We start from the raw sequence: 22,859 nt of genomic DNA, 5'->3' as shown, positions 1-22,859 counted from the left end.
AGCCCTTGAAATGTTGTTAAGCAATGCTTTCCATTAGGTTCAAATTGATGATAGGCCACTATATATGAAAAACATGCAACTTCTCGCCCTAGCATCAAAATTCCTTGCTGACAATACAAAAACATCCAAGCTCAGACTTTTTTAAATATAAAAAAAATCGAAAATAAATGAAACTGATTAACTGTTGAGACTACATAGACTACAGCTAATTAAAGAGGCTTCACTGATGTTTGTGCAGATATGCATGCTTATTACATCTAAAACCTGTTATTTCCAAGGCTGGGAGGGCAGCTTATTTCAGTAGCATAACTTGATAACAGCACAGTATTCTTAATTTGCTGACTGAAGATGGTCATTCCATGTTCTGGGACCTAGGAAATTGTAATTTGTATTGCCCAGTTGTTAAAATCCCTATTTGAGGGCATGGGGCTTGAGGAGGTTGTGGCAGTTGCCCTCAATTTGTTTTTGAATGAAATAGAAAAGATCACCTAAATTAATTTAAGTCCAGGTTTAGTGTGGGTTTGGGCACTAAGACCCTAATGTATGAGCTTTGTTGAGGGGGGAGAGGTGGAGTGTGATTCTGTTAATTCTTCTTGATCTCTCCACAGCTTTTGATACCATAGTATCTTGCAAGATTAACTCTGTAGAATGGGAGTTAGCGGCACTCATGAGTCCAATCAGCAGAAGCCTTGTGCAAGGATTTTTACTTGCACAATGGGGCCCCCCCTCATTCCCCCCATGCCCCGTGAAACTGGCTTGCAGTGGTCAGAAGAATCCATGGAACAGTGCAGAACAGGGAGACAAGAGGGTGAAATGCTTGCCCTGATGAGACGATCACCTTAATGTGACATTGGATTCCTCCCAGTGCTGCTTTCAGATAATAGCATGGGTGATTTTTGCTTGACTCCATTGCATTGTGCTGTAGAGTCCTGCAAAGTGCCATCTTATCCCCCATGCTGTTAAGCATACGTACCACATGGTGAGATCATCAGAGGTTTTGGAGTGTGGTGTTTTTCTCTATATATCATCTAAGTCAAGTGAGGCTGTGCAGGTGATAGCTTGCAGTCTGTGTAGATTACAACTGAATTTGGGTAGATTACAACTGTGCAGATTACAGTTTGTGTAGATTATCACTGTGTAGCTACAACTGAATTTGATGTGTCTTGGGTGAGGACAAACAAACTAAAGCCAAACAAAGCCAGATAAGATAGAGGTGCTGTTGGTAAATGGTTCCTTTGTCTGGGAATTAGGTGAGCAATCTGTTCTACATGGGGTTGCATTCCCCAAGGCAACGCAAATGTGTAGAGACCCTTTGCAGCTTTGGGGTTGGTTTGCCTCCTACCACAACTCCTGGACTGTGATAGTATTGCCGCTATGATGCATTCTCTGGTTAAACTTTTGATTTGATTACTCACATGTGTAGTATGTGGAACTGCTGTTGAAAACTATTCGGAAGCTTCAGTTACTGCAGAATGCAATTGCCAGAACTTCAACTGGCATAGCCCAATGGAATAATTTTACACATCGAATCTGAATGACGTACATTGGATGTCTATTGGCTTCTGAGCCTAATGCAAGGTGCCTCTTCTTCCAAGCTTAGTTATACAGCCTGGGACCAAATACATGAAGGGATTATTGCGTTTCCTTCCTCTAACCTTAATCTTAGGATCTTCCAAGGGGGTTAGCTCTTCCCTTGCCCTGGGAAGTTTGTTACATGATAACAAGGGAGTCTTCTCTGTGGTGGCACCATATCTCTAGAATCCCTTTTCTATAGGAGTACAGTGGACAGTCGGGTTGCGAATGTGATCCGTGTGGGAGGCACATTCGCAACCCACAGCGCCGCGTCTGTGCACGTGTGGGTTGCGATTTGGCGTTTCTGCACAAAGCACAATTTAGCACTTCTGTGCATGCACGATCTCTGAAACCCAGAAGTAACCCATTCCGGTACTTCCGGGTTTCGGCGCGTCCGTAACCCGAAAAAACACAACCTGAAGCATCTGTAACCCGAGGTATGACTGTACTGTTAATACCAATGTCAACATTTATTTATGTATTCCTTTAATTTTATTGTATTTTATTGAGGTATTTTTTGTTTATTCGTCCCTTTTATATTCCACATTGATATCTTTGGAGATGGATGGCAGCAAAAGGCTTTAAATATTATAATAATTGTAATATTTGTACCCCGCCCATCTGACTGGGTTAAATATAACATGAATGATGCAGGGGAAAATAGCTTCCTCTTCTATTAGTGGATGCCTTTGCTGGATCAAAAGCAATTCCACGAGTGCAAGGGCACCAGTTGGTTCCACCTACTTTACTGCAGCACATTCAAATGAGCTACAAGGCCAGAAGATTGTTGCTGTCAGCCATTCACATTGAAATACACTGAACTGTAATTTGTATTTTACGTACAGTTCTTCACAAAGCATGACAATACTTTTGAACTGTCACTGAGTAACTAAGGGACTGCATTTGGCTCAGTTTCTCACTGTGTTCTAGTGACCTTGCATACTTAATCATAATTGAGAGTCAAGTGACTTTTATGGGACATGAATTTTAATTAGGCTTCACATTAACAGTGAAGGTACTTTGTCTAGAATTCCTCTGATTGTGATAATTAATTGGCTGTCAGGAGTCAGCCTCCTGCCTTCCAGAATCCGTTGAACAGCATATTTTCAAATATTTATGAAGATGTTTTAGTGTGTATCATAGAAAATTTCATTATCATTATAATTACACTTGGAAATAGGACAGTTTTCTATTGTCAGATAAACCTTGGGAGATACCTTGGGAGAAACCTTGGGAGCACTCAGCATGTGAGGGGTTCCTGCAGATACCAACTCATCAGAAGATCTGTTCTGCACAATATAGGAACCAGGCCTTTACTATGTACTATGGCCTTGCAGCACCTACACTTTAGAATCCCCTCCTGTTAAATATTAGACAGAAACTGGCTCTGTTGTCTTTGGCATCTAAGACCTCCTTCTTCCAACAAGCCCTTTACATGGAGATATTTCCCAGTCTGCATTTGTATTGGATTGTTTTTAAAATATATTTTTTAATTGTTTTAGTGCCCCACACCTGTTCTAACCTGAAGCAGAAACAAAATCTGAGAATCCAAGGCAAATACTCAAAGGAGACACACAGAGAGCAAGCAGCTTTATTTGTCTCTTATTGGAGCCCAAGGCAGCTGGCTTTTCTCTGTCAAATTCCACTTACACACACGGCATGAAGCCATATGGCCAGTGCTCTCAGGGGGGTAGTAATATTTGGAGTCTAGCACCAACACACACATGAACCCATTCAAGAAGTGTATTAAGAATAAAAGGCAGGTGGGCAAAAGAAAGAGGCAAAATGGAGCTTTTATAGAAAATAAAGAAAACAATTTAAGTCTACCCTATTGTAATTACTGAAGAGCGGGCTTCTGGTCTTGTGGATAACATTGCAGTGTTGATAGATGAAAGTTGAAGGACAAAGGCTGTTGGCAACAGTAATCTTCTAAAGGCACCTTCCTGGTGGCCTTTGACTGACAGCTGGCTCTTAACTAGCCACTCACAAGACAGTCATGATCATCAGAAAGAGGTGCTTTAAATATTTGGACATTGGGAGAAGAGCTATTGCCTGGAGCTATTTCTCCTATCCTTGCTAGATGCAGCCCATTCCTCACTTAGTGTATTCAAGGGATATGTGTGTCTTCCATTATACATAATGGGAGATTAGGTAGACTGGGTAATCTTAACAGGACAGGCTTGACAGTAGGGCATGGAGCCATGAGCTGGGGGTTCTATATGGTTGACCATGCCTGTGGAGAAGGGGGAGTTAAGGGATTCAGTGAGTTCTCTAAAAATACTGTTCTGGGATGGTCTGTTCTGTTCATATTGTTTTTTCTGTCATGTTTTAAAGATCTCCCTCAGCTTTATGGTTGCCAGACAATAAGGTAAAGGGTAAAGGGGACCCCAGACCATTAGGTCCAGTCATGACTGACTCTGGGGTTGCGGTGCTCATCTCGCTTTACTGGCCGAGGGAGCCGACGTTTGTCTGCAGACAGCTTCCGGGTCATGTGGCCAGCATGACTAAGCCGCTTCTGGCGAACCAAAGCAGCTTACGGAAATGCTGATTTGAACCACCGACCTTCTGATCAGCAAGTCCTAGGCTCAGTGGTTTAACCCACAGCGCCACCCGCATCATACTAAATTAAAACTGCAGTGGGTGCACCTCTAGCATGCTTCAAACAAGAGAGCTTGTTTATTTAAACCACCTGAAAATATGTTTAAGAAGGATCCCAGTGTATAATATTTTTATTAATACTGCAACTTCCAAACTAGGTATACAGGAGTGGGGGAGATTCCTCAGTTCATAGGTAATCTACCCACTGAAGGAAGTTGGTGACTGATATGTTCCTTGGCCCTACAGTGTGAGCGGAAGAGAAAGTTATCGGAGAAGTGGCAAAAATTACTCTTATGGCAAACGTTTTCCCCTCCTCTGTTGTTGTTGTTTAGTCGTTTAGTCGTGTCCGACTCTTCGTGACCCCATGGACCAGAGCACGCCAGGCACTCCTGCCTTCCACTGCCTCCCGCAGTTTGGTCAGACTCATGTTTGTGGCTTCGAGAACACTGTCCACCCATCTCATCCTCTGTCGTCCCCTTCTCCTTGTGCCCTCCATCTTTCCCAACATCAGGGTCTTTTCCAGGGAGTCTACTCTTCTCATGAGGTGGCCAAAGTATTGGAGCCTCAGCTTCACAATCTGTCCTTCCAGTGACCACTCAGGACTGATTTCCTTCAGAATGGATGCGTTTGATCTTCTTGCAGTCCATGGGACTCTCAAGAGTCTCCTCCAGCACCATAATTCAAAAGCATCAATTCTTCGGCGATCAGCCTTCTTTATGGTCCAGCTCTCACTTCCATACATCACTACTGGGAAAACCATGGATTTAACTATACAGACCTTTGTTGGCAAGGTGATGTCTCTGCTTTTTAAGATGCTGTCTAGGTTTGCCATGGCCTTTCTCCCAAGGAGCAGGCGTCTTTTAATTTCGTGACTGCTGTCACCATCTGCAGTGATCATGGAGCCCAAGAAAGTAAAATCTCTCACTGCCTCCATTTCTACCCCTTCTATTTGCCAGGAGGTGATGGGCCCAGTGACCATGATGTTCGTTTTTTTGATGTTGAGCTTCAGACCATATTTTGCGCTCTCCTCTTTCACCCTCATTAAAAGGTTCTTTAATTCCTCTTCACTTTCTGCCATCAAGGTTGTATCATCTGCATATCTGAGGTTGTTGATATTTCTTCCAGCAATCTTAATTCCGCCTTGGGATTCATCCAGCCCAGCCTTTTGCATGATGAATTCTGCATATAAGTTAAATAAGCAGGGAGACAATATACAGCCTTGCCGTACTCCTTTCCCAATTTTGAACCAATCAGTTGTTCCATATACAGTTCTAACTGTAGCTTCTTGTCCCACATAGAGATTTCTCAGGAGACAGATGAGGTGATCAGGCACTCCCATTTCTTTAAGAACTTGCCATAGTTTGCTGTGGTTGACACAGTCAAAGGCTTTTGCATAGTCAATGAAGCAGAAGTAGATGTCTTTCTGGAACTCTCTAGCTTTCTCCATAATCCAGCGCATGTTTGCAATTTGGTCTCTGGTTCCTCTGCCCCTTCGAAATCCAGCTTGCACTTCTGGGAGTTCTCGGTCCACATCCTGCTTAAGCCTGCCTTGTAGAATTTTAAGCATAACCTTGCTAGCATGTGAAATGAGTGCAATTGTGCGGTAGTTGGAGCATTCTTTGGCACTGCCCTTCTTTGGGATTGGGATGTAGACTGATCTACTCCAATCCTCTGGCCACTGCTGAGTTTTCCAAATTTGCTGGCATATTGAGTGTAGCACCTTAACAGCATCATCTTTTAATATTTTAAATAGTTCAGCTGGAATATCATCACTTCCACTGGCCTTGTTATTAGCAGTGCTTTCTAAGGCCCATTTGACTTCACTCTCCAGGATGTCTGGCTCAAGGTCAGCAACCACACTACCTGGGGTATACGAGACATCCATTTCTTTCTGGTATAGTTCCTCTGTGTATTCTTGCCACCTCTTCTTGATGTCTTCTGCTTCTGTTAGGTCCTTTCCACTTTTGTCTTTTATTATGGTAATCTTTGTACGAAATGTTCCTTTCATATCTCCAATTTTCTTGAACAGATCTCTGGTTTTTCACATTCTATTGTTTTCCTCTATTTCTTTGCATTGCTCGTTTAAGAAGGCCTTCTTGTCTCTCCTTGCTATTTTTTGGAAATCTGCATTCAATTTCCTGTATCTTTCACTATCTCCCTCGCATTTTGCTTGCCTTCTCTCTCCCGCTATAAGGTCTCGTTGGACAGCCACTTTGCTTTCTTGCATTTCCTTTTCGTTGGGATGGTTTTAGTTGCTGCCTCCTGTATAATGTTACGAGCCTCCATCCATAGTTCTTCAGGCACTCTGTCCACTAAATCTAAATCCTTAAACCTGTTCCTCACTTCCACTGTATATTCATAAGGGATTTGATTTAGATTGTATCTTACCGGCCCAGTGGTTTTTCCTACTTTCTTCAGTTTAAGCTTGAATTTTGCTATAAGAAGCTGATGATCTGAGCCACAGTCAGCTCCAGGTCTTGTTTTTGCTGACTGTATTGAGCTTCTCCATCTTTGGCTGCAGAGAATATAATCAATCTGATTTCGATGCTGCCCATCTGGTGATGTCCATGTGTAGAGTCATCTCTTGTGTTGTTGGAAAAGAGTGTTTGTGATGACCAGCTTGTTCTCTTGGCAGAACTCTATTAGCCTTTGCCCTGCTTCGTTTTGAACTCCAAGGCCAAACTTGCCAGTTGCCACGGCAAGGCAGTGATCCATGAAGGGGTTTTCCCTCCTCACCTGGAGATAAATGGTGTCCCCGTTATCTTTTTGGCTGTAGATAAACTGATCAGATCTGTATTGCAAACATCTCTGTCCATTTAGATTGTGCTTAGGTCAACTTTGAAGATAGGGTGTTTACTTTAAAAGTTAAAAATGACTGCATACAAAGATGCATTGAAAGAAATGAAAGAGCATAACCTGCTCTATAGGAAGGAGAGTGTTAATAGCCACATTAATTTTTACATTTTCCTTAATTCCTTAATCATTAATTAATTAATTATTTTTACATTTTCCTATGCATATCATTCCCCTTCATGGATCACTGCCTTGCCGTGGCGAAGGGGCTTGAAGAACTCAGAGAAGCTATGAACTATGCTGAGCAGGGCACCCAAGATGAACAGGTCATAGTGGAGAGTTTTGACCAAACGTGATCCACCTGGAGGAGGAACCGGCAAGCCACTCCAGTATCCCTGCCAAGAAAACTCCATGGACAAAGACAACAGGCATATAAAAGTTATGACGCTGGAAGATGAGCCCCTCAGGTCGGAAGGCGTCCAACGTGCTACTGAGGAAGAGCGGAGGACAAGTACAAGTAGATCCAGAGCTGATGAAGCGGCTGGGCTAAAGCCGAAAGGACGTTCAGTTGCGGATATGCCTGGAAGCGAAAGGAAAGTCCAATGCTGTAAAGAAAAATATTGCATAGGAACCTGGAATGTAAGAACCATGAACCTGGGTAAGTTGGATGTGGTCAAAAATGAGATGGCAAGAATAAATATTGACATCCTGGGCATCAGTGAACTAAAATGGACAGGAATGGGCGAATTCAGTTCGGATGACCATCATATCTACTACTGTGGGCAAGAATCTCGTAAAAGAAATGGAGTGGCCCTCATAGTCAACAAAAGAGTGGCGAAAACTGTACTGGGATGCAATCTCAAAAATGATAGAATGATCTCGATACGAATCCAAGGCAGACCTTTTAACATAACAGTAATCCAAGTTTATGCACCAACTACTGGTGTTGAAGAAACTGAAATTGACCAATTCTATGAAGACTTACAACACCTTATAGAAGCGACACCAAAGAAGGATGTTCTTCTCATTATAGGGGATTGGAATGCTAAAGTAGGGAGTCAAGAGATAAAAGGAACAACGGGCAAGTTTGGCCTTGGAGAGCAAAATGAAGCAGGGCAAAGGCTAATAGAGTTCTGTCAAGAGAACAAGCTGGTCATCACAAACACGCTTTTCCAACAACACAAGAGACGACTCTACACGTGGACATCACCAGATGGGCAGCATCGAAATCAGATTGATTATATTCTCTGCAGCCAAAGATGGAGAAGCTCAATACAGTCAGCAAAAACAAGACCTGGAGCTAACTGTGGCTCGGATCATCAGCTTCTTACAGCAAAATTCAAGCTTAAACTGAAGAAAGTAGGAAAAACCACTGGGCCGGTAAGATACAATCTAAATCAAATCCCTTATGAATACACAGTGGAAGTGAGGAACAGGTTTAAGGATTTAGATTTGCTAGACAGAGTGCCTGAAGAACTATGGATGGAGGCTCGCAACATTATACAGGAGGCAGCAACGAAAACCATCCCAATGAAAAGGAAATGCAAGAAAGCAAAGTGGCTGTCCAATGAGGCCTTACAAATAGCGGGGGAGAGAAGGCAAGCAAAATGCGAGGGAGATAGAGAAAGATACAGGAAATTGAATGCAGATTTCCAAAAAATAGCAAGGAGAGATAAGAAGGCCTTCTTAAACGAGCAATGCAAAGAAATAGAGGAAAACAACAGAATGGGAAGAACCAGAGATCTGTTCAAGAAAATTGGAGATATGAAAGGAACATTTCGTTCAAAGATTGCCATAATAAAGGACAAAAGTGGTAAGGACCTAAGAGAAGCAGAAGACATCAAGAAGAGGTGGCAAGAATACACAGAGGAATTATACCAGAAAGAAATGGATGCCTCGTACACCCCAGGTAGTGGGGTTGCTGACCTTGAGCCAGACATCCTGGAGAGTGAAGTCAAATGGGCCTTAGAAAGCACTGCAAATAACAAGGCCAGTGGAAGTGATGGTATTCCAGCTGAACTATTTAAAATTTTAAAAGATGATGCTGTTAAGGTGCTACACTCAATATGCCAGCAAGTTTGGAAAACTCAGCAGTGGCCAGAGGATTGGAGAAGATCAGTCTACATCCCAATCCCAAAGAAGGGCAGTGCTAAAGAATGCTCCAACTACCGCACAATTGCACTCATTTCACACGCTAGCAAGGTTATGCTTAAAATTCTACAAGGAAGGCTCAAGCAGTATGTGGACCGAGAACTCCCAGAAGTGCAAGCTGGATTTAGAAGAGGCAGAGGAACCAGAGACCAAATTGCAAACATGCGCTGGATTATGGAGAAAGCCAGAGAGTTCCAGAAAGACATCTACTTCTGCTTCATTGACTATGCAAAAGCCTTTGACTGTGTTGACCACAGCAAACTATGGCAAGTTCTTAAAGAAATGGGAGTGCCTGATCACCTCATCTGTCTCCTGAGAAATCTCTATGTGGGACAAGAAGCTACAGTTAGAACTGGATATGGAACAACCGATTGGTTCAAAATTGGGAAAGGAGTACGACAAGGCTGTATATTGTCTCCCTGCTTATTTAACTTATATGCAGAATTCATCATGCGAAAGGCTGGGCTGGATGAATCCCTAGCCGGAATTAAGATTGCTGGAAGGAATATCAACAACCTCAGATATGCAGATGACACAACCTTGATGGCAGAAAGTGAGGAGGAATTAAAGAACCTTTTATTGAGGGTGAAAGAGGAGAGTGCAAAATATGGTCTGAAGCTCAACATCAAAAAAACGAAGATCATGGCCACTGGTCCCATCACCTCCTGGCAAATAGAAGGAGAAGAAATGGAGGCAGTGAGAGATTTTACTTTCTTGGGTTCCATGATCACTGCAGATGGTGACAGCAGCCACAAAATTAAGAGACGCCTGCTTCTTGGGAGGAAAGCAATGACCAACCTAGACAGCATCTTAAAAAGTAGAGACATCACCTTGCCAACAAAGGTCCGTATAGTAAAAGCTATGGTTTTCCCAGTAGTGATGTATGGAAGTGAGAGCTGGACCATAAAGAAGGCTGATCGTCGAAGAATTGATGCTTTTGAATTATGGTGCTGGAGGAGACTCTTGAGAGTCCCATGGACTGCAAGAAGATCAAACCTATCCATTCTTAAGGAAATCAGCCCTGAGTGCTCACTGGAAGGACAGATCGTGAAGCTGAGGCTCCAATACTTTGGCCACCTCATGAGAGGAGAAGACTCCCTGGAAAAGACCCTGATGTTGGGAAAGATGGAGGGCACAAGGAGAAGGGGACAACAGAGGACGAGATGGTTGGATAGTGTCTTCGAAGCTACAAACATGAGTCTGACTAAACTGCGGGAGGCAGTGGAAGACAGAAGTGCCTGGCGTGCTCTGGTCCATGGGGTCACGAAGAGTCGGACACGACTAAACGACTAAACAACAACAACAACAACATGCATATCATTTTGTAACCTGTCTTGTCCTTTGTTACTGTTTTTAGTATGTTCTTCAGTTTGGTGTATAGAAATTGCACCCTGTAAACTGTTTATTAAAAATGCAAATCCACCCTCTACTTTTATAGTTTAAGAAGTTTAAGAAAATTATCCTCAGTTGATCAATTCTCAGCTGTTGAAGCACCATGGCAATCTCAGCAGAAAAGCCTCATGGTGTTGCTTTTTGTCTTTTAGGTTTGCTTTCTGCGATGTGCTTTCATGCTCCTAAATAGTAATTCAAAGTTCATGAGGCAACAGTTTTATCCTGAGAGGAGCTTAGCCTTCTTTGGCAAGCTGAATTTCTTGTTTTCACTCAGAGTGGATAGCATGTCCTTTATCGCAGCTGATCTCACAAACATGAAAGGTTGTATCTGGTGCCTTGCAGGGTACTTTAGATTTCCTTATCATTATAAGTCACCTTATGCTGCCTTTCCCCCTTTTCTTCTAAGCCACTATATTCCAAGATGAAAGAAAGAGGTGATAGGAACTCAGAGCAACAAACTTTCATTCTAATCCTTCTATGGGAAGTGTTTAGTTCTCTTTTTCTTTCTCTTCCAAAGACTACTACATAATGCAAACACTACTTACCTCTTTTCAGATTAATATGTTGGAATATAAGAAAACAATGCTCTAACATGGCACTAATATGGCTTGCCTTCTTTTTATAGGCAATGGCCTTAACATGATCACTATCTTCCAATGTAGTTTTGAAATTCATGATGTTCTGTCACTTGTGTTATCTCAGGTTTTTTTTCATTCATCTTAACTATCAGTTTTCTCTTGATATATTACACTTGCTCAAAGCTACTAATGAAAAATGCTGGCGGAATTAAAATAACAATGAAGGATTGAATCAAAATAGAAATAGATCAGCAACTTTCTAACATGAACATTGGTGATAGTAATTTTTTTTAAAAAATGGGCTTGAGGGGTGTTAGGATTTTGTTTAGTTGTCTAGTTTTATTTTGTTAGGCATTTATGGAAAACAATAAAAATACTTAGCAAAGTAAAAATAAAAAATCCTGAGCTTCTGGTTTCTTCTCATGTTATAAAAATGTACTTCAAAGAAGGCTACTTTTAAATTGTAATTACTATAATTACACTCTATATTATTATACAGTTTCTTGTTTTCTTCATAATGTCAGTGCAGTACTGGACATTTCTAGTACACTATCACTGGGCACAAATGTGTGTAATTTCAGACCTAATAAAAACTATCCCCTAATCATTTTTAAACTTTCCTCCCCTACCAATTGTTTTTACAGAGTAGAAGAAAACTCAGATAGGAGGAAATCAGTGGGTGAGGCACTGTCAGCGCAATTTGGTAGATGCGAAAACTGGTAAGTACCCAAGCTTTCTCTGAGACTCTTCCATTTTGTTTTGCAGTCCCCCCCCCCCCCTTGACAATGCTTGGGGAAATGGGTTTGCTGATGTCACACATAATTCTGCCCTCAAATACCATGCCACCAAGTTCTTAATTTTTCTATCCGTGTTTCTGATCTTAAACCAAAGGCAGTAATCGACTTCATGTCAGGAGAGAGAGAGAGACAGGATAAACTGTTGCCTGTTTATCTGTGAGATCACCAAGTCTGAGCCCCCACTCTCACTCTCCACACATTCTGACAACTAAGTTTCTATGCTCTCTGTGTCTCATCTTCTTGCTTGGAGTCTGCATCACTGTGACTTGGTTCCATCTCTGCATCTCCAGAAAAGAATTCCCGGGTGGGAGATGTGTGTGTTTTTCCTACTAGTCTCTGGGTTTGAGTGTTTTGCATGCACTCAAATGGTGTATTGCAACTGGTTTCTGGCTGTGAGTGTTCATTTTGATGCCCAAAGCAGGCTCCTAAACTTTTGTTTTTGAGAAAAGTACATCTGTTGAATATCTTCTACTACTTCGCTGTTAAAAGTACAGGAACTTGGTGCAGAGAATAGGTTGCAACCATACTTGTTCCCCACAAAATGTACAACCTGAAAAACCTTTCTAGACTGCGTGGTTGGAGAAGGATTGTATACTGCCCAGTGAATTTTGGATGAAGGGCAGTATACAACTTTAATAAATGACAATAGTTGTCATTTTTAAAAAACCTTGGCTCTAAACCCAGGAGAGAACTAATATGGGAAAATATGCATTGTGTTGGGTTGTTATGAGATAAAAAGAATGTATTGTTACTATATGATCGATTACCTTGTGGTTACTAACATAATCCTATGCATTTTACGCAGAAGTAGGATTCACTTTGAGTGTGCATAGACTAGCAGTGCTCTGCCTCCCTTTCGTTCTGCCTCTGCCTACCATTATCTGCCCTACCCTTTGTCCCACTGGCCAGTGCTGGAAACAGAGCAGGAGCGCCAGCAGCTCTCTGGGAGGTTATTTAAAAGCACAGTAAGAGAGGGACGTGGGTGACGCTGTGGGTTAAACCACAGAGCATAGGACTTGCTGATCAGAAGGTCGGCGGTTCGAATCCCCGCGACGGGGTGAGCTCCCGTTGCTCGTTCCCTGCTCCTGCCAACCTAGCAGCTCGAAAGCATGTCAAAGTGCAAGTAGATAAATAGGTACCACTCCGGCAGGAAGGTAAACGGCGTTTCCGTGCGCTGCTCTGGTTCACCAGAAGCAGCTTAGTCATGCTGGTTACATGACCCGGAAGCTGTCTGCGAACAAACGCTGGCTCCTTTGGCCCATAGAGCGAGATGAGCGCCGCAACCCCAGAGTCGGTCACGACTGGACCTAATGGTCAGGGGTACCTTTACCTTTACCTTTAACAGAGATTAGTTAAAATGTAGGCCACAGATTAGGAAGGATGAACAGGACCAAGTGGCTTCTAGGGTAGTTGAATAGCAGTGTCACAAGACTATGAGAAAAGCTAGCCTAGCATTCTGTTCTTACAGTACCGGTTCTTACAATACCAGCTGCTGATGGGATGGCTATAAGCAGAACCTGAGTGCTTAAGCACTCTCCTCACTTGTGACCCCCAGCAACTGGTATTCAGAGGCGTACTGCCTCCCAGCAATGAGGAAGAATTTAGTCAGCATAGCCAGCATCAGCTAGGAGGCCCTGATAGCCTTCTCACTTCTCTTTTCAAGCCATCTATGTTAGTGGCCATCATTATTTCTTGTCAGAGCAAATTTCATATAGTGTCAAGGTAGGTTTCCTTCAGAATTAGTGGACCTTCCCAAATGATGATAATTAACAGGAGTGCCTGCTTTGGCAAAACAAGCAAACATTGATGGACTTTGAGGAGCAAATTGGTAAAATTGTATGTATCAGCAAACCTACCATAACATTACTTTCAATGGGTCTTCTGTGAGTAGGACTTAATTGGCTATAGTCCACTGACTTGAACACTGAACATGTTTGTTTGTCACTGGTTGGACAGAGAATAATAATAATAATAATAATAATAATAATGATAATAATAATAATAATTTATTATTTGTACCCCGCCCATCTGGCTGGGTTTCCCCAGCCACTCTGGGCGGCTTCCATAGAAACCAAAAATACACTAAAATATCACAGATTAAAAACTTCCCTGAACAGGGCTGCCTTAAGATGTCTTCTGAATGTCAGGTAGTTGTTTATCGCTTTGACATCTGCTGGAAGGGCGTTCCACAGGGCGGGCGCCACTACCGAGAAGGCCCTCTGCCTGGTTCCCTGTAACTTTGCTTCTCGCAATGAGGGAACCGCCAGAAGGCCCTCGGCGCTGGACCTCAGCATCCGGGCAGAACGATGGGGGTGGAGACGCTCCTTCAGGTATACTGGGCCGAGGCCGTTTAGGGCTTTAAAGGTCAACACCAGCACTATGAATTGTGCTCGGAAACGTACTGGGAGCCAATGTAGGTCTTTCAAGACCGGTGTTATGTGGTCTTGGCGGCCACCCCCAGTCACCAGTCTAGCTGCCGCATTCTGGATTAGTTGTAGTTTCCGAGTCACCTTCAAAGGTAGCCCCACGTAGAGCGCATTGCAGTAGTCCAAGCATTGCAGTAGTCCAAATAGATTTTTGTGCAGTATCCTTCAGACTGACCCAGAAACTAGAACCACGTGTACTAGCCATTTAAAAACCTTTGAAATCTGCTGTTCATTATTCAGAAGGGCGAGTAGGGAGACTGGATTCAGCTTCCTCCCATGCAAGTTTTTCCACTGTCAACCATCTGACTAGTGAAAATTCAGCTTTTTAAAAAAGGCTTTGTGTTTGCAGTTTGGTTACTTTGTCTGTCTTTGTCATGGATCAGAGCCACCATGTTTATTTACCAACTTTTACTCTTCTTAAACAGAAGAAGTAGAGTTTGACATTTTGTACAACTTTGAGTTGAGGGCAAAATATGACATAAAAATTGAAGGTTTGACATTTTGCTTCCCACGTTTAGTATAACGGATCTTTGTTTCTTGAGTTGACATTGCTCAAGAAATATGTTTTTGAATGTATTTACAAACTCCTCAACAGGGTAGTTAGAGTGTTAGAGTTTCATTTGAGTAAATAGAAGTCAACATTTTTGTGAAGTATTTAGGACTTCATTTTATAAAAAAAATAGGCAAAATGACTTTTTTTAACCAAATGAAATACATTATTCTATTAAAAATAGTTTTAACCAATACTCAAAAAGGGTTGCGATATGTATAACATTGTTCAAGCACAACTGCACTAGTATTACATGAATCAAGTTCTTTTTAATAAAGGCCTCAACATGGCAAAGTTTAGAAATAGGTAGTATGCATGCACATAATACAACAAAATCTTTTATAAAACAGCTGTATTTTTTTTTTTTTGCAATGTTCGTACAAAGGGGAAAAAGAGCCACCACAAACATATTTAATCTGTTAGATTAATATCTCATGACAGCTAAAAAATCAGTAATGTGTAGCAGAAGAACAAAAGCCCCCACCCCCATTCTTTGTGTACAGGTGTGTGAAATCTTTTGTGCCTTTAAAGTTATGTATAAAATATTTCAAGGACTGTTTTTTTCTTAACAACCTAGAGAAATTGCACTACGTATTTCTGTCACAATTAAAAAAAGGCAAATTGTATTGATTTTTCTTTTTTTTATTCTTCATAACAACATAAAATAAGCTAATACTGTACCAGAGAAAGTGCTGGAAACTCATTACATTGAACGCTCTCCACCCACTACTGAGAATGTAATTTTGAGGTTTGTTGAAGAAATTTTAAAAATAATCCACAGTAGCTTTTAAACAGATACAAAATGATGAAGACTGGGTTGATTTAATATTTTTAGGCAAGTATGGGTTCTCCCCACTCTTCCCTTTAAGAATTCTCTTATTGATGTGTGTGCTTATGGCTTTTTGCTCTCCTTACACCACGGGGGAATTCATCATACACAAATAATGCATATGGCTGAGTAAATAAATATATAATATGTGTGTAGGCGATGCCCTCTTGTGCTCCAGGTAAGCTACTGTATACAGGACTGCGGAATAGGCCTTAGCACACATCAGATAAGGTCTTTCCACTTGCAAGTCGTATATCACTAAGTTCTATACGGTTTTACTAAATACGAAGGTTTTTTACATGGTATATATGTTTAGTATAGCTTGGACGACCACTGAATCTCCAAAACGGAAAAATCTGTGTTCATGCAGACCATTAGATGTTCTCTATAGTACTCATAACTTCTTGGCAACCTAAAGCTAACTGTAAAAGGAAGTTATGCTTTATTTGTGAAATTAGGTTTCCTAAAATTTTAACAATCTGAAGTGAATTTTTAATGGGCACAAAGAGAGTAGACCATCCATACTTCCACCATTTAAAAGATAAACAAATTCACACACTGTACTACAGCCTTCAGACCATATAATGAAAAAGTGCAGATATCATCTTCATTGATTAAGTAAAACCAAAGGAAAAGGCTCATACAAAATAGATTGCTCATATTCACACTACAAAGGATTTTTTTTTAATTTGTAACAAATTCAATGTGTGTTATATCAGCAGCATTGTTGTAAATTTTACTGTAGTGCAGATTTTTTTTCTCATAAAAATACCATACAAATGGTCAGTCAAGTCATCAGCAAAAGAAAAACCCAGAAAACCACCAACCAAACAGAAAAAAAATAAATCCAGAGGTAATGCTGATGCTAAAACAATTATAATACTGTTGGTACATAGAAAAGTAATCATTATATTTTATACATTTATACAGTATACAAAAGGTTACAATGGATTATGCCACAGTCTCCCTTATGCCAATATCTATTTTCTTTGGAAGGAGTTCTTTCCTCTCATCAACACTGGCTAAGGAGTTTCGACAATTTTGCCCATCCATGTACAATTTTGCATACACTGGATTGGAGTAGTTTGTTGGCTGAAAAGAGATAAATATGTGATATTAAGAATAGCTCAAGCACAAAAATCAAGAAACCTCTCAATTTAATACATCATACAACGTGCACACATAGGAACAAATCGGGACATGATTATTCATTACCTTGGCTCACGCAAATAACAAAGAGTTGTTAAATATCTAATGGGACATGCTTTTAATACAACAGATGACATGCAACATGAGGGGAAACAGTGCTTTTTCTCAGGGGGGTACTCAAGAGTACGCAGTACCAGCTCTTCTTTTTGTTAAAAAGTGTGGCACTTACTGTAACAACTTCATGGTGAGTACCGACGCCTATTTTTCAAGGGGAAAAAACACTGAGGGGAAATCAAGTTTATTGGAAATATGGGAGGGGAACATATGAAAACGATGCCAATTCATTTCTCAGTTTCTTATATTTTCATATGATCCTGTTATGGAGAATATGAATAGCAGTTACCCTTGGAATGACCTCAACTCTCAAAGGATACTGCTGCAGAAATGCTTACAAACTTCATAGTATGTTAGGATACCTTCTCTTCAGCCCAGCTGCCACTGCAATATTTTGATTTAAAAGTTAGTAAAGGGCAGGGTGCTTTAGTGACAATAATGGGTGCCTCTCCAGCCTGGATGTTGATCTAAGCCAATGAATAGTGTTTTAAAAGCCTGCCTTCTTACTGTGTACAGGCACATATATTCACATGTGCGCAGTCCATTTGGATACATGTTCCACAGGCACATGAAGTGACTCTCAAGTTCTCCACTTGTATGAGGACAGCTGATGGAGAAACTCATACATGTTGTGCTTGTGCATGGAAGGTGTAGGAGAAGTTTCAAAGGGCAACTAGATCAGACTTAAATAAACTCTTTTCCTAAGTTCTAAATATCCTACTCATACACTTCAATATTTCACTTGGTAATTGTACTGAATATAAAAGCAACCACAACATTCAGACCACCTCGACATTGAGCCCATAGGACAGATCTAGTCATTAGACTTTGTTATGGTTTAATTATGAGCATTTTTGCAAGATGCCTTTTTTCTATAGTAATGTCTTTATAGCTTCTGTATCATTTTATTTACAAAAAAAGAATATGCTTGAAGCATGCATGAAAATATTAATTTTCATGATAATTTTCATCATTAGGATATGGTTAAAGGACTACAGGGTGGCGCTGTGGGTAAAAACTCAGCGCCTAGGGCTTGCCGATCGCATGGTTGGCGGTTCGAATCCCCGCGGCGGGGTGAGCTCCCGTCTTTCGGTCCCAGCTCCTGCCCACCTAGATAAATAGGTACCGCTTTATAGCGGGAAGGTAAATGGCGTTTCCGTGTGCTGCGCTGGTGCTGGCTCGCCAGAGTAGCTTTGTCACGCTGGCCACGTGACCCGGAAGTGTCTCCGGACAGCGCTGGCCCCCGGCCTCTTAAGTGAGATGGGTGCACAATCCTAGAGTCAGACACGACTGGCCCGTATGGGCAGGGGTACCTTTATCTTTACCTAAAGGAAAGTTCTGGATATTATTAAGGCTGCAACCTTATACATACCTAATTGATACTAGACTTAGTAGAATTATTGTTGAGTAAACACACACAGCATTGGGCTGAATGTTGTGTGATATAACCATAGCCTATGCAATTGGCTTGAGCTCCATTTTTCATGGCCAGATAAGCTCACAATTAAAGCCCTATAAAAGCCCAGTGAATGGGTTTGTCCAGTCTGTTTGTCTCATGCTGTATATTGTAAAAAGAAAAAGAAAAAAAGTGATTGCCAACTCTACAACATCCTATGAACGTTTTGGTGCAATACATGCAAAATGATATCCAGTTGCAGAAACCACATTACAAATGAGTGTAAATGATTTCATATAAATACATGCATCCTTGCATATGAATATGATTATTAATAATAATGTCACTGATGTTTAAGAAAGTTTAAAGGTCTTTGATTCATTACTCATTAATTATGGGTCGGAGTCAGTCTTGACTTGTGGACATAAAGGCTTGTTCTGTCCACGGAAACCTTCTGATCTATGAAGAGGAGTGGCAGGGGGAGGTTAATTTTTCCAATTTCCCTCTCACTTTGCTGCCAGCAGTGCCGCCACACACACACCCCCACTGTTCTGGAGGGTCCCCAACCCTCGGGAGGAGTGTGGGAGAGAATTGGCAAATTCACCTTCCTCCACTACTTAACTGGAGCATACTCTGAGTGGAATGCCACTTGGAATATTCTAACCAGCAGGAGCAAAGTCTGGATCCAGTCCAGCAGATGAAATTTAGAGAACGTTGGGAACATTCATGTCCAACTACCTACTAATTTTAAAGCCTTTTAAGTTTACCACTAACTTTATTTCAGTTCTGTGCCTTGTGCTCATAAACTTGTTCCACTGCCCTAAAATCTGTTACACAATCCAGCGCACAATCAGGTACAGGGAACGCATCTAATTGGGCATGTCATTTTGCTTATTAAGACACTAAATATTGTGTAATGTTACTGTCACATTATTTTGAGCAGCTGATAATACTCCAGATAAACCATTTGTCTGATGTAGGGTATTAATATAAAGTGGCTAGTTGATCCTAATTTTAATGAAAAATTTATTACAATTTATTTCCCAGAGAAATGGTTTGTCATAAATTTGTGTACTTTTGCTTCCTGTCAGTTTCTTTTAGTGTGATAAAAAGTTTTCAGTTAGTTATGCTCGCTTACTATCTTGCCTGAAGTTTCTCTTTGAATTAGTAGCTAAAAGGTGCAAACACTGATTTCTGTGAAAACAGATGTCAAAGCATCACCTTCGACACTACTGTCTAAATATGACTGAATATTTGAAATTATTTCTTAGCTGGACCTGGCTGCACCATAATGGGGTAGAGCTATTCAATTTGAAGTTTTCAAGATGGCGCTGACGACAACATAGTGTCCAGTTCCTTTTGAGGATTATAACTCTTCTTCAGATCATCTGTGGAAGACAGTTTTGGACAATTTCTCTTTGAAAGACCTGAAGAAGTATTATAATACTCAAAGTTCATTAGGTAATAAATTTTCTTATGCTCATCTTGGATGTCTCTTTTTCATTTGGTTACTTACTGATTTGGCTGCCTTTCCTTCTTTCCTTTTTTTTACTGTAATGGGTGCCATGTCTGTTTTAATTTTTCTGAAGGAGCAAACAATCCGTATGCTGCGCTGATGCTACACAGCAAAACATGACTTATCTATGAATAAGTTTCTTTCTTATCATTGCTTTATTTCCAGGGCCAAACTAGATGTGACATGAACTGTGTCAATACAATTAATGTGCATGTATCTAAATAGCAGGATTGTGAGGGTGGGTGGGGAGCAGAATTTAAATTCTTTATCTGCCTGCCACAAAATCACCTTTTTGAAGCTGCTACTTGCGTTTCTAAGGGAGCTCCCATTTGCAGCTGTATATCTATCCCCACAGGCACCCCAGGCTTCCCTGCAGCTGTTATTCACATAATAAATGTGCACATTAATTGCATTTTCACTTTTAACATCAGGTCTAGATTCATTTATACTGTTTCATATCATATTGCATGGCTATTTTTAAATACACCATTCATTTAAATACTTGTTTGCATATTAGTGCTACCTTTATCAGTTGTAAACTCATACAGATCATTTCTAACTCTTGAGTAAGGGGCTATGGTAGAATGAGCATGGAAAATGAATGGCAGTTTCTCACCCCTGCTGTTAAAGGTCCTTTCAGGTCAGAGTTTAAGTAGATTGGCGGTGCTGTGTGGGGAAGCTTGAAGACTGTGGACCCTCCCCCTATATACCTGGCCTGCATTTAAATACAGCAATTTTTTGCATTTAGTTCTTGTTTTTAAAATATTGCATTTTCCTTCTACACTTTGAAATAGTACTGAACAAGCAATGAGTAAAATTACATACTTGAACTTTTTCTTTTTCCAAAGATACTTTTTTAAATGCATACAAGTTTTAAAAATACTTTCATTAGTACAGGAAGCATTTCTGTTCTAGAGTAATCTTCATTTTTTCAAATGGCCCTAGGGGCTAGCCCTAATTTATTGTATACACATGTGATTAATTTACTAGGACACACTTGGCTATTTCTAAAAACTATTCATAATCCAGCTACTCCTCTGTCATAGGGCAACTGTATACATCATAGTACTGAAATAATTCTTCAAGGTCTTGTACAGATGATGGTAATTTGGAACAACAGGAGTGTTTCCTTTTAAGTGCTGGGGTGATTCTTTGAAAGCTTAGCAAAACTACTTTGCTAGTGTTAGGTGTGCAACTGGGGGGGAGTTGTGTTCATTTGGCACATAACAAAGAGATTGGCCAGAATTTTTATGTGCCTCAAAATACTTCACATGTACAAGATGAAAGAAGCCTCTCCCAGTGCCATTAAGGTCACCCCATGTTTAAAAAGGATATCACAGATTTGGAAAAGGTACAGGAAAGTAAAGCGAAAACCATTAAGGGTTACTGCACATTCCATACAAAGAATCACTTCAGTATATAGGTCTTTTTAGTCTAGAAAAAAAAAACCATTAAGGATTGATAAATTGCATTTAGAGATAGAAATCCCTTTCGCATGCCAGAACATTTGATTGGGATTCTTTTTTAAAAACAACATTCATTGACACTGAGATGTGCAGATGGCGGCTATCTCTGATGAATTTCAAAAGAATAAGATCTGTTTTCCATGAATGGATCAAATACTGGTTGCCAGCATTAAATAAATGGAACCTCTATGTCTCTGAGGAGCAGATTTTGACACCTTCATTCCATACGTGATTTTTCTAGATACACTGCTAGAAACAGAACGCTGGGCCAGATAAACCATTAACTCTGACCCATCCAGGCAGTGATAATCATTAAAATAATTTAAATCCCTATAAAGTTCCAGGCGGTTCTTAAGTTTTTACACTGTTTGCTCACTATCTTGCTATCGCTCCAGCATCACCATTGAATAATGAACAATTTGGGAATGGTACAATGGTCATTATGTAAAATAAGTCATTGAGCAGTCTCAGGCATGAGATATTTTGTAGCAGTAGGAAAGAGAGTGTTTTCCCATCACAGGTCTTCAAAATTAATTAGGTAAAAGCATATGGTTAGTGCAGATTTCAAATACCTGGCGGGGATAAGAAAGTATTACGGTTTTTCAGTTGAAAATAATCAATATATATTAGGAACAACTCACAATTGTTACAGTGTATAATAGTGAGCTAGTTTCACACAGGAATGTTTGCATTTGTGACTTATAGATTAAGCATTCTGGAAATAATGGGTTGGATTCAAATGAGTCTTTCCATTTCAGAAGAGGCCCTGATCAGTAAGAGTGGTGGAGGCTGTCCACAGCCCTCCCACTGAAAATGTCACGTAATTAAAAATCCCTTCTCAAAATCTTGAAGCCACACATTCTGTTCTTATTATTTCTACCTTGCTCTTCTATAAGTTTGTCAGTGGACTTCTGAAATGAAACGTTAGGGCACTGTTGCTATCTGGCTATGACTCCACATACTTCCTCAAATCTGGAAGATATTCTCTTAAACCTCAGACATAACATAGGTTAATTATGATTAGTATGGTGTAATGAGCTTTTGCACATGAGCAGAGATTATTACTTCACATTTTCAGGACTGAGCCATGCATTGCAAATATGTTCTGATCTGTTCTAATGGCTCAAATGAAACTGTCCGTCCCCCCTGACGGTTGGAATACTTTTGGGGTTTTTTGTTTTAATTTAGAGAAGTATATTTTGGATTATAAATAGTTAAATTGATTTTGGGGAGAGGAAACCTGTGTAAGCAAGTTTTCCCGGCATTTTAAAAGTTTTTATGTGTTTTGTTTTCTGGCAGTGGATGTATAGGTGTAAACAATACATAAATACACAAACTTAGTCATGTGATACGGCTTAATTTCTAAGTAAGAGGTGCGGAGTCAATCTTGTCTGAAAATGCTACTTAGACCCTCTTACATGGAAACGCTTTCCCTGTCCAAAGATGTGCAGAGAAAAAAGAGACAGTGTCAGTCTGTACACATATAATGGCAAGCTTCTTAAATAAGTGCTGTCAAAATCCTATTGTGATGA

The 22,859-nt window shown here is 40.5% G+C and overlaps 1 protein-coding gene and 1 long non-coding RNA gene across 4 annotated transcripts in view; one reads left to right on the top strand and one right to left on the bottom strand.

Moving 5' to 3' along the window:
- Nucleotides 1–22,859, top strand: part of LOC310747997 — a 71,109-nt gene that overhangs the window by 9,687 nt on the left and 38,563 nt on the right. Inside the window, exon 2 of the long non-coding RNA XR_014541058.1 lies at nucleotides 11,729–11,803. This is a non-coding gene — a long non-coding RNA (uncharacterized lncRNA). The remainder of the gene's footprint in view (nucleotides 1–11,728; nucleotides 11,804–22,859) is intronic.
- The window catches only part of LRP1B (LDL receptor related protein 1B), a 764,381-nt gene continuing 757,009 nt past the window's right edge, over nucleotides 15,488–22,859 (bottom strand). For all 3 annotated transcript variants that reach the window (XM_083581632.1, XM_083581633.1, XM_083581634.1), the window contains 2 exons: nucleotides 20,478–20,576; nucleotides 15,488–16,778 (listed from right to left, as the gene is read on the bottom strand). In XM_083581632.1, the coding sequence (XP_083437758.1) occupies nucleotides 16,638–16,778; nucleotides 20,478–20,576 (240 nt within the window). In that variant the 3' untranslated portion in view covers nucleotides 15,488–16,637. The remainder of the gene's footprint in view (nucleotides 16,779–20,477; nucleotides 20,577–22,859) is intronic.

This window comes from Podarcis filfolensis, assembly GCF_964270895.1.
Source record: "Podarcis filfolensis genome assembly, chromosome: 1".
In the NCBI taxonomy this organism is placed as follows: Eukaryota; Metazoa; Chordata; class Lepidosauria; order Squamata; family Lacertidae; genus Podarcis; species Podarcis filfolensis.
The sequence above is the reverse complement of the archived record's forward strand: the minus strand, read 5'-3'. Positions and strand labels throughout refer to the sequence as shown.